The sequence below is a fragment of the Zerene cesonia genome, chromosome 12 (genome assembly GCF_012273895.1).
Source record: "Zerene cesonia ecotype Mississippi chromosome 12, Zerene_cesonia_1.1, whole genome shotgun sequence".
NCBI classification, from domain to species: domain Eukaryota; kingdom Metazoa; phylum Arthropoda; class Insecta; order Lepidoptera; family Pieridae; genus Zerene; species Zerene cesonia.
This window is the reverse complement of record NC_052113.1, coordinates 4,390,418-4,403,125: the sequence shown is the minus strand read 5'-3', so window position 1 is coordinate 4,403,125 and position 12,708 is coordinate 4,390,418. Positions and strand designations below refer to the sequence as shown.

Below are 12,708 nucleotides of genomic sequence, written 5' to 3'. Positions count from 1 at the left end.
TCGCTCTGCTATTAGCTGTAGGAATTTGAACGTGTGTCCACGAATAATATTAATAGTATTGCATTTTAATAGCTGGTGATAGCGGTTTCTTGGATTTTTTGGACGATAGTTTTCTTGGCGAATTGATAACATGGATATTGTATTGCACATCATATTTATTGGGTAAATCTTAGTCTTGTATCTAGTATCATTATATCAGTCTATTGTTTAGGATATCTTTACATTTTTACATCCTTCTTATCCTACTTACTACTAATCCTACTAATATTAGATATAAATGCGAAAGTTTGTAAGGATGTGTGTGCGTTTCTTGTTCTTTCACGCAAAAACTGCTGAACCGATTGCTATGAAATTTGGTACGTAGACAGCTGGACAATTGGAATAACATATAGACAACTTTTTATGCCGATATTCCTACGGGATAAGGACTTACGCAGGTGAAACCGCGGGCGCAGCTAGTACATAATAATGATATAGTAACTTATTTGTTACCATACGGGTTGAAGCAGTATCTTCGTAGTTTTATTTTATAAGTGACCAAGTTATCGCGTTTCGCACTGTTTTGATTTATCTTATCTCCCTTCAGCTTCTCTCTTCGAAGATAGACCTGAACCGCGATCAGTGAGGTCTTAAGTGTGGTCTTCAATTCACTGGAGAGGCGATTGTCTATCAAATATAAAATATATAAATAGATCTAATAATAAATATAGTAATCATGCGCTTATTTTAAAATTTCGAATCTCTTACTGGTAATTATGATAGCTATGATTATTTTCATTACGATTTATTTTGTCACTGAAATTTATTATTTCTTGCAATTAGCATAGTTACTTTAAAAAAAAAACTCCTTTTTTATCTCACTACAACTATACGTTGTTCATACTCCATAACGTCACAATCAAACCAATCGGAGGAGCTACTCGTATCTAGGTATTATAATTACAAAAAATTATTTCTTATCTGTTTCCACATAACTGCAAATGATTCGATTTGATTGATATTTAGTATAGACGTAGGTTAAAACTTGGGATGTTATTTAAGCTTCTATTTCCACTCTTTAAGCTATCCTCATAATTGAGATAGAATTGTCAGTTGTTTATTCTGTGAATTTGCCCATTCTAATCGTTTATTACAATCGTAGTATACATGTTATGTATTACATGTTAAAATGATATAGAGTCAAAGTTTAATTTAAATCATCTAAACCGACCAAGAACAAAACATACTAATGTTAATTATAAAAAGATATAAAACACACGTCAAGCATTTGCAGCGTACATGAAATTCATTAACAAGCCCGCCTAATAACTACCCCTGGGTCAGTGGGAGGGGGTGACAAACACCCTGTAATGTGCTACTGTTGAATTGCAAAAATCTCATTATGCTCTAACTGTCGTTATAGGAGTAATTAACTACCTGGCACAGGGACATGTGTAGAGTCGCTTGTCCGTCATTAGACGGAAACGCGATCAAGACACATGTAAACAAAATAATTATAAAATATAATAAGTACTTAAATCAAAATATCAGATCCCTAAAACAATGAAAGTATAATATACCTACTTTTGGTCCTTCAAGTTGATCATCCATTCAGCCCGGATAAGTCCAGTTGGACATAGGCTTTGTTCATGAAGGTAATGTCCCAATATCTCCCTAGTGAAGGTACCAAACGAAAATGTTATATATATTTTACCCAAAATTGTATAATATTTAAAGATATTAAAGATATAAGGAATTACAAGTGAATGCAGGTGCAACTACGTACTAAAATAAGTTCGTAAAGCTAAATGTTATATTATGACAAAAGGCATCCTAATTACTGCGGCGTTATTCGGCAACATCAGGAACAGACTTTGCCACTTTAAAGCGAGAGATTTATATAAAAAGTTATAACTACCTTTAATAAAACAAATAATCGCTGAATTAACAGCGAGATGTATGAATCTGACATGCAGACAGAAAAAATAAAACAACGCCGACTCCACACCCATTTCTGTTTGTTTGTAATTGTGTTTGGTTATAACGAGTTTTTTGGCGGCACGCTCGGCCATGTCCCTGGTTTGCGCCAGCATGCTTTCGCTTTTGTCTGCTTATTTACCTATCCATATTAATTATTTGCTCGAGCTATCAACCGTTTTAGAAAGACATAGTTCAATCTCACAATAACAAAATTTCCTTCAGGTAGTTGTTAGGAATTATGGATGTAACATGTGAAATGTCACAGGAAAACCATTGAGCGGATTGTGATATTCATCAGTGAGGAAGCTTATATACTAGAAATATCAAACGAAAACACCTTTGCTCTCGATAATATTAAGAGACAATTATTCAAAATCCTAGCAGTACTCATGGTAAATGATGATAAAAGAGGAAATAGTCTAAGACTAAAAATATTTTTGCAATAAAAAGGGATTATTAAGTCATAATTTAATCAAAAGTTAAATCAATCGTTTGATCAACAGCCATTTCTTCCAATCCCTCCCCTTCCTTGTTTTGATCCTCTTTGTTAGTCTTAGTGTCCGGTTTTGCAACCATTGGTATTGTTTTCCGTCTTTTCTCTTTTGTGGCTGAGTTGCAAGATATCCCATTCAGATGCGTCTTCTGCAAACAACCAATAAAATATTTCATTTTTATTGTTGAGGTAAAAGGAATTTTTTTTTGTTTTTGTTATGGTCCTTTCGTTTAAATCTTTTAAAAATCTCTTGGAATATCGTATTTTATATACCCATTGCTATATATAAAGATTTATAATTGATGAATTTGTGTCAACCTTAAACCTCATAAACGAATTGACTACTATACAGGACGATACAGTTAGTAGATCTAAAAACCCTTCCCTACATTGTTATGTGCATTAGATGGCTGAACTCAAGTCACAGTCTTATAACGCGCTCAAATATTCAGAAAATGGTTTTCCTCTCAAAAGAACAAATCATCATGTAACAACGTCAACTTAAATACTTATGGAATCACATAAAACGAAATCGTTACAAACACCGCATACGAAATTAGATTACAGTGTATAATTTAACTCGACGCCTATCGCGACTTTTCCCGCCCGTCGAATGATACATTTGTTATTAATATACTAGTTACATGGAGAGAACATCAATTATATGATTTTCACTTGAAAACAGCGGTTGCATAAATAACAACCTCCATCATACGGATTGTTAGTGATTCAGAATCGAATTTGAATTAAAATTGCTATTTTAATAACCACCAACCGATTCATTATTGCATGTTATCAGCTATTTGTTGGGAAATTAACAATTTATGCAACGAGATATTTTGGTACGGGGTTTTTTTATTGTTGTGAGTATAATTATGAAAAATAGGAGAACATAGAATAGGTTAAGTCGTAATTCGAAGCGTGATTCATGAATACAAACATGCTATGTCTCAACACAAAAAGGTTGATAAAAATATTGAAAAAAAAAAACGATTTTCAAATATGACATTGGATCAAATGTAGTATTTCAATAGAATAGTATGTACCAAACGAACTACGATCTAAACAGAGGGGTTTATTACATGTCCTTACGAAATTGAAGATTAAAGAAAAAGAAGGTTGATGCAATAAAACCGTATTTCGAGCATGTTTGAAGCACTGTTTCACTGCAATACTATGGAAAATTATTAATTTCGTTGAGTTCTTTGCCAGCATGCATTGTTACGACAATGAAGTTATTGTCAATAGAAGCGAATTAACTACTTTAAAATGGGACCAACGACTATTGTTTTAAGCCGTTCTTATATTATAGGTTGTCTTAAGGATACCTCCAATGTTTAATGTTAGAGCGTAATTTTTTTGTTTTAATGAATGGGCATTACAAGAAAACACTTTTTTGAGGATTACCGAAAACTAAAATCCACTTTCGCAGAGTATGGGAGTTAAAAAAATCGGTAAATAGCACATGCAATATTACAATGCGGCCATTTCATAGAACAGCTTATTCTTAGCGAACAAATTTTGATCAGTCTGATCGTCTTTTACTGAATTTAGTTCTCAAACAGAAAAAAAATACATACAAAAAAAAGTATTCAAATAGAAAAGATTACTTAATTAGGATTTACTACGCTTAAAGGTCTCGTAACCTAGCCATTTAATATTAGAAGAAAAATATATTTGAAAATATAAATACTGTTACAGTAGTACTATATACCTTTATAATTAACAGTATATTTTATATTTTTATCGTAACAGTAAATATGATTAATATAACAGTGTTGCACATCGAGAAATAGCCTCCTCTTTTATTGGTTAGTTAATATTAAATCGAACATTTTTTACTTCACTATTATTATAATATTAACAGGAGTAAATATCGTCACATACCAATGAAGGGTTTCTTCTCACTAACAACTTTACGTCGTCCGAGTTAACAGTTGCGCGCTTTGCGTGTCTGAAACGTTAAATGTTATGAGAAATTGAAAAATATATTATAATGATAATTATGCAATTATGTACTGAACAACTTTGCAACAAAAGGAATATTTGAAATAAATACGTGAGTAATAATAATATTTCGTTACATTATATCAATGTCAAAGAAAATATGCCCATAATAACACCTTTGGATTATCGACTTCGCGAGGCAGTTTATGCGTTGCAGTATGCAGCTTGAATAAACTGGTTAATATAATATATGCTAATTGTACTATTGCATTACAAAAGATGAGAACACTTTTAATAATTCGTTGCTAAGTAGCATTGCAAAAACACTTTATATAAAGTTTTAAAACACCGCGAAATCGGAAATATTTTAATTTTTTTATGTAATAAATCCCTAGTAATATTAGAAATGCGAAAGTAACTGTGTGTCTGTCTCATCACGCCTTAACCACTGAACCGATTTGGATGTAAGTACTTAGAATAGGTTTCATCCCGGAAATCCCCGTGACTGTCAATACTCCTATATTTTTCTTAGATTACGCGGGCAAAGCCGCGGGCGGAAAGGTAGCCCATAAAATTTGATTCCGCTTACTTAGCAAAGGCTTCCAAATCAGTCCCATATACTTCAAGTTTCTTGTATACAAGTTCAGCAATTATTTCCATCGCTGGTTTGGTGATTTCCATTCCAAGAAAATGACAAGCTTCCGTACAAATGGCGCGAACATCGCGATGTAATGCAGCCCGCGCTTTCTGAAATTAGTTGGCCTTTAGAAATTAAAGACTTTTTAATTTCGCCGGTTGGTATATTGAGAGTACTCATCATACCAACTGGAAAGAAACAGGTGGAGGTAGTTCACAAACAACAATTTTGTATGACCTTCAAGACGTGTAACATCTTAGTCTCCCCGTGACCACGCTAGCTGTAAAGTGTTCGAAACGTCGGGTTAAGGAATATAATGAATAAATCGCGTTTAAAATCCATTAAAAGGACTTTAATTTTTAAATTTATAATACTCGCGTAAAATCAAACACAAGAAAATATTATTGGCCTGCCATCTAGTGACAATTTTTCTAACTAATATATATACTGTTTTGAAAATCTAATCAATCCTTTTAAATGGCAATAGGTGGCGCTGATAAAAAAAAATTGTGAATTCAACAAATTCACTTCAGTGCTTTTTTTGTGTTTTCGGTGGAAAATTTTATTGTAATATAGATGAAGAAGATAAATAAAACAAAAGCCATTGAATTTTAAATAAGTTAGATACAAGGACACTTTGAAAAGATTTTCTTTTATAAAGTAGAAGCACGACGAAAAATGCTTACACTTCTAAACGCAAATAATAAAAATACATATAGATAAGTATTACATTAACACCGATTTGTCTGCTCATGATAATTGATAATTATAATTTATATTAGTTAGTAATTGATAAGCATATTAAAAACTAAAAAATGTACCTGCGATGTGGTCAAACTTTGAAAAGTAGTCATAATAAGAACATTCTTGAATACATTAGTAAATTTTAGCACACTTAAACATATGAAAACAATTAATTGAGGTAATTTTGTATTCAAACTCTTTGAAATTGTTATGCTGCAATATCCAAAAGCAATGTTTTGTAAATAAAAATGACATTTGAAACTTTGAAATACCGTCACCTTGACACTTATGTGATTTGCCACTTGCCAGTATGTAAAAATAAATAAATTCGAACAGTGTTCCCACTTCCCAACTCTCAAAAACCTCTTTCCCTAACAGCTTAAACCAAGAACCTCTAAGAACTAATAATGTTTCCCATAATAATAAGTAGATAGATAATACTCTCTTGTATCTGTGTTAATACTTTACTAGGTAATTTAAACACATTCTGTATCCTCTTCCAACTACCATACTAATATTTTGAATGCTATTTATTATAAATAATCATTCGTATTTATTTGTCAATGAAAAATTAAGTCATTACCTAAAAATAAAAAATAAAAAATATGAAGTTACTTTAAAATACTTACTTACATATGGTATAAAATTCCTTCACTCTTATTTCTCTTGAAAACATAGGTTGTACATGTTTTACAATCCGTGGGTTGTAAAACACAGCTCGGTATTTTTGGTAATTATTATTACGGCACGACACAAGTGCAACACTTGGCATCATAGGACATAGGCTCGGGCCTATAGCTGATAGCGCAGCGTCCAGTTTGCGGCTTGCGCACTTAAGCGCGCTTAATACCGCCACAGATAACATAATATTATAGGCACTGCATTACAACTGCCTAAAATCTCTTCGTGGCAATTTCAAATTTATCTTTCAATAATTTGCGATTTGCAAGCGTAAGCGAATAGCGCCTTAGTCTACCTCTCTATTGTATAAAATATCATTGTTGTTATGCAGTCTTAAGTTGTCTTATTATTTTAATTTTGGTAAATAATTGCTTTTTACAACAAAACAAAAAGGATTTATCAAATGCCTGTTTCGTAATGAACATAATGTGTACCTATTTATAATGGTAAATAGCGAAATTCGATTATTTCCCGCTTTTTTACAAGACCAAGTTCAGACTTAAGATGTAAGCATTAATTTAGTACAAAAATTTCAATCGGGTGTACTGCTAAACTTGTAGATATTAGATATTATTGCCAGTACTGTAAATCTTAACTCTATTTCTATAAAGACGGTTTTCTGCACGTATTTCGTGCTAAATAGTCTTAGCTTATGTTTTAAAAATAGCAAATTCATAACATAAACCAAATTCTTGACATTTATTGATCAAATAATTAATAATTATTTTGTATAGGTTCACGAAGAATAAAAAAATGTTTAAAAAGTGAAACGGAAACATAACTAAATAACAATATTTATTCATCTTTTGATATACAATGTAAAATAACTGTAAGTCTTAATTAAATGCTTATAGAAATAAACAACCTGAGTTACACACAATGTTAAACTTCAAAGTTTTAAACACAAAAAACACGCGATAGAATGTTGAATTTGAACATCATAAACCAATAGAAATCAGTACGAAATACTTTTTAGATTTCATTATGTAAACATTCAGGGATAAAAATACCAGCTGTATCACGCAGAAAGGGTTAAGCACTTAATAATAATATAGACGTTTTAGATTTGGATTATATACAAGACAGTTTTATAGAGAAGAGATATGTCGTCTTATAATATATTGAACATATATTATTAACCTTTCTATGTCTTGGCTAATCAGTTTAAATTTTATGAGTAATGCTTAATATTTTTACACATTTTTTTCGTTGATAAACCGAAAAGCGTATTGACAGCTCGACAAGTCTCTTTCTCAAATATTTCATGTATAAACCATATATAAAAAAGATAAAAATATAGTTACTTAATAAATACAACACAATATGCGTTTGTACGACAAATCAAACATGATACTTGCACAAGAATGTAATAGTGGAATTATGAGTTTGAATACATTTTAAACACTTGAGTTTCGAATCTTATAAGTTATATTATATTCTTATCATGTAGTTAAAATGAAATACTAAAAAAAAAAATTGCATTTCGGTACTTATTTGAATGTATTTATAGTCATAGTTCCGCTGGTTTACATCCCTGTGGATAAAGGATATCGCAACAAGTTTAACTTGATGGTGAATAAAATATTTTTGTATAATTGATACAATATGTCGGTCACGCTAAACTTTCTTCACAATCTGGACAACATCTTCATCTGCTAGCACATGATCAATACCAACTTTCTGGGGCTGATGCTTGACAGATGATCCCCATACAAGGGCACTGTAAGAAAATTAACAATGATGATTATAATAACGTACATTTTAAAATAATTGATTAATATGAATATTATTATAGTACGGATGTGAATATGATAATTGTTCTTTTTGCAAGAAATTCACACTAATATTATAAATGTGAAAGTTGGTTTATTTGGATGTTTGTCAGACTATCACACAATTTTGTACTGAAATCATTTAAGACCTAAGAAAAACACAGGACAAATTAATCTCCAAGAGCCCAGAGAAACAAGAACTAAGCTGGGAAAACCCCTGTCTGATTATTTTTTCTTTAACTATGCAGTAAAAATAAAGCAAAGATATTTTTCATACATTAAAGACTATAACAAAAAAGTTATATTTGTGGAATAAACGGGACTTACTATTTAAACTCCTTCACAATAGATCTATGAAGTTTGTTACAAAAATCTTCTACGCTTGTTCTATCGGCATGCAAAACAACTGGAGCATTGTAATCTGGCAGTTGGCCTTTTGGTTTAGTGTATATTCTAATAAGTTTGAGATATTCCCACATTTTCTCCAATAAATCATCAAAATTCCACCTGTGGTGAGCGGAGATGGGCACACAATGCGGAATTTTGTAAATAACATCCAATTCTTCTATGCTAATCTGATCTGAAAAAAAAAAATGTTATGCTTTAATATTAATTAAGATCTTTCAAAAAATTTAAGGACTATCTTTCATGATAAACGTATCAGATACACAACTGCAATAACTATTATTATAGGACAGTCCATGTTATATCATGTTGTATTATCTTATTATGTAACAAAAAATTATTAAGTATACTGTTTTTAAAAATCTTAAAAATCTATTCAGGATTTCTTGATGCATGCATTTATACATTCTTTTAAGGAAAGATAAAATTAATAATGTTAATATTTTAAGGTAACTTACCAATTTTATTCAACAAGTAGATACATGGTACATAGATTCTATTTCCTTCAATAACATCAATAAGATCGTCACTTGTAGCATCATACCTTAGTGTAATATCAGCATTATGTATCTTATATTCTGAGAGTATTGTTTTAACAGCCTCCACATCAAGTTCAGATTGCGGACACTGAAAAAAATTTCTAATTAACACACTTGTGTTAAATATACAATTACTTAATTCAATTCCTTAATTTACTTCTGGAATCATATTTTTCGATAATATAAAATTTGAAGTTAATCGAAATATTGACTAACTAGCTGTTTGCCACAGCTTTGCTTGTGGTACATATATAGCCTATGTCACTCAGTGAATTTGCAGCTATCTAATGGTGAAAGAATTTTTAAAATCGGTCCAGTACTTTTTGAATTTATCCATTACAAACCAACATAAATACAAATTCTTCCTGTTTATAATATTAGTGTAGATATCATAAATGTGAAAATGTGTAATTGTTTTCCTATTCATAACAGAGCAATTTCATGATGTGATTTTGTGTCTGGATAGACTAGACAGTGCGATATTAAATTACTTTGCATACAAATGTAGCCTAAATTAATTTGCAAAACAATTTAATGTAGACCATTATGATTAATTTTTCAGGTAAGCATATTATTTCTTATTCCTCCTATATTGAGATAATTATTTTAAACTTACAGTTGTGTTCAAATTAATTCCACCTTTGTCTTTCTTCCTAAAGTATATATTTGGAGGTTGTTTGTTTAACCTCAGACCGAAACCTTCCAATTCATGCTCCAGCAACTTCTTGTGCTGCAGGGGTTTCAAAACATCGAGCACTATGAATATGAGACTGCATGTCCGAGCAACAGCGATCACTTGGCGACCACGACCTTTGCCATCTTTAGCACCTTCAATAATACCAGGCAAGTCAAGTAACTGAAATAAAAGGGTTAATTTATATTATATATTATGAATAATACAAATGATATAATAATTATAGACTTGCATTATTTCAGCAGTCTTGATCGAAATTAACAAACAACAGAAGAGACAGACTGAGTTTATAAACATGAGCATAAACATAAGTGCACTCAGAGTAAAAAAACTGTTCACTTAAATTATTATTTAACTATGAAATAGTAAGAGTTTTGAGATCAGAGATCAGTTGAGAGCGATTTAAATGCTTTCCCCAAAAAATTTCATTGTATAACTGTTGCAATTTTTTCCATTGTTATATAATTGAAATAATATAGTATTAGATTAAGAATCATTACAATAAAATTGAATACCTGAATCTTAGCACCCTTATATTTAATACAACCAGGAACAGTTGTTAGCGTTGTGAACTCATAGGCTGCAACCTCAGAGTACACTCCTGCCAAATTGGAGAGCAATGTAGATTTTCCTACAGATGGAAAACCTACAAATCCAATTCGGGCATCACCAGTTTTAGCGACATCGAAACCTGTAAACAGTTATTTCGTAATATAGTATTCTATCTTTTATATTATTATATGTACTTCATAATATTTAATCAATGCTTCAGATGACAAAACACTAGTTGTAGACATAAATCTATAAGTGTAAATGCATTTGAGAAAAATTAACAATTATAGTGCAGCAGTTAGCAAGAACTTTGTCTGACGTTAATCCCATTAAACCCAACCCACGGTTTTATGGTCATTAGATAATAAATTCAATTGGGAACATTCTTGTTGGTTAAATAGATAAATTTAATACAAAAATACAGAGGTAAATGCATGTTGATAGAATTAAGTTGTTTTATATTGGATCCCCAGAAAATTCCAGCACTATCTCTATAGCACATTAACCAGTAAAGGCATGTATCCACCTGACACCTTTCTAATGGATTTCCGCATAGAATAATGCATTGGTTTCCCTACCTTGCTTTATCAAGGATCCAATGATGTTCAAGTTGAAGTATACTTCATCAACATACCTTCTCCAGTAGCTCCGCCGCCACCTTTTGGAGTGATTAGTTCTCTCCTCAACTTAGCCAATCTTGCTTTTAAAATACCCAAATGAAGAGCAGTTGCCTTATTTTTTTGAGTCCGGGCCATCTGAAATATAACCGCTAGAATTTAATATTACGGTAAAATATTGAGAAAGAAATATATTTTTAGCATCGTTATTAAATGTAATTAAATTTTATTTCTGTATTAAAACGTTTGTTTGTTATTTTTGTATTTATATTAAGTCCGGAAAAGCATAACCTATAGTACGAACCTCGGACTCAATGGCTGCAATCTTTTCTAATATAGTACTCATTTTGGAAGTCTTCGAATATTCAAATTCTCTTTCTTATAATCAAAAATAAATATATTAACTTATGTGTTAATTTTCGTAAATAATGTCCCTAATATAAAGACTTCAAGCGTGTCAATCTTTTATCGACACTGGACAGACGTCGTCGACATGAAACCGGAAAAACAGGGTTGCCATTTAAGTATTTTAAGAAGTTGCTAGATGGTTTCTTATTAAAAACAATAAATATTCTTATTTTGCAACGACTTTAATAAATAAGTAATTGAAAACTAATGAGAAACTAAAGTTATAACAAATTATATAGAATTTAAAATGGTAAAATAATCAATAAATTATACAAATTGTATAAAACTGTTTCGATTTTATATTATTCCGAGTGGTGAATGTATGAAATGCTTCTTTTCCTTCTTCTTTTCTCCTTCTTCGTGAGTATAAACTTCATAAAGGTACCTACCTAATACTAGATGACTTGACATTTAACAGTCAGCAAATGCAAGCTTTTAGTTTCAATGACCACCCCAAAGATGTCTCTTTTATCAAAAAGTGAATATGACCAACCACGTGGAAACGCTTTTCCCGCAGGTTTGGAAGCGTGAAAGAAATAGTGGGAAACCGTCGGCAGTCTGGGGTATGTTTTCAAGAGAAATATTTCAGTATTACTTCGCGTGTCGTTGAAGTTGGATGTGCATTATAAACTTGTGGTTTACACTAAGTTCTCGATGTTTAGTGGAATGCAAATTATTAATACGTTTGATGAAGTAGAATAAACAGTATGTTAAATATGATTATTAGTAACATTTTCCTATACTAAATTAAAATATGATCATGTAAGGGTTTTATATGTAACGTTAGCGAGTGAGAATAATGTAAATATTCTATTAATTAAATTAAATAAAACTGTTTCGGTACAATATTACATAATTTTAAATCTTCGACAAAACATAATAACATACTTGTTAATGTTATCGCTAAAGTTTAAGAAAAACTTATTAGCGGTTAATATTTCTTTGAATTAGTCACTAGTATTAAAGCAAAATATCTACCTTAAAATAATTTTAAAGACTTGTATTATAATAATGAAGCTATAATATTTATCTACTTTTAGCTATAATATTTAGCCAAATCTGAAAATAAATTAAGCTGTGGTGTGACTCCTACTGTGATATAAAAATTGTGTCATGAAAAAGTACTATATAAATGTAATAGTTGAGTAAAAGTGTTTTAGTAAATTTAACTAAAGAACAATGTCTTCTGAGGTTTCATTGGATGGACAAGAGAGGCCGAGTTTTTTTCGTCGAGTGGCCACTGGTTGTATGAAAGCCGCT

General features: G+C 31.0%; 2 protein-coding genes across 2 annotated transcripts; both read right to left on the bottom strand.

Annotated features, from left to right (window-relative positions):
• Nucleotides 1-2,412: 2,412 nt before the first annotated feature.
• LOC119830747 (centromere protein S-like) lies at nucleotides 2,413-6,323 on the bottom strand. Its single transcript, XM_038353872.1, has 4 exons — nucleotides 5,858-6,323; nucleotides 4,989-5,146; nucleotides 4,340-4,406; nucleotides 2,413-2,601 (listed from the first exon to the last, which is right to left on the bottom strand). The coding sequence occupies exons 1-4, from the start codon at nucleotides 5,888-5,890 to the stop codon at nucleotides 2,428-2,430; spliced, it is 432 nt and encodes a 143-aa protein (XP_038209800.1). The 5' UTR covers nucleotides 5,891-6,323; the 3' UTR covers nucleotides 2,413-2,427.
• A 937-nt stretch (nucleotides 6,324-7,260) lies between these two features.
• LOC119830788 (GTP-binding protein 128up) lies at nucleotides 7,261-11,529 on the bottom strand. Its single transcript, XM_038353930.1, has 7 exons — nucleotides 11,345-11,529; nucleotides 11,058-11,178; nucleotides 10,387-10,562; nucleotides 9,794-10,033; nucleotides 9,097-9,265; nucleotides 8,561-8,813; nucleotides 7,261-8,181 (listed from the first exon to the last, which is right to left on the bottom strand). The coding sequence occupies exons 1-7, from the start codon at nucleotides 11,384-11,386 to the stop codon at nucleotides 8,079-8,081; spliced, it is 1,104 nt and encodes a 367-aa protein (XP_038209858.1). The 5' UTR covers nucleotides 11,387-11,529; the 3' UTR covers nucleotides 7,261-8,078.
• Between the last annotated feature and the right edge of the window lie 1,179 nt (nucleotides 11,530-12,708).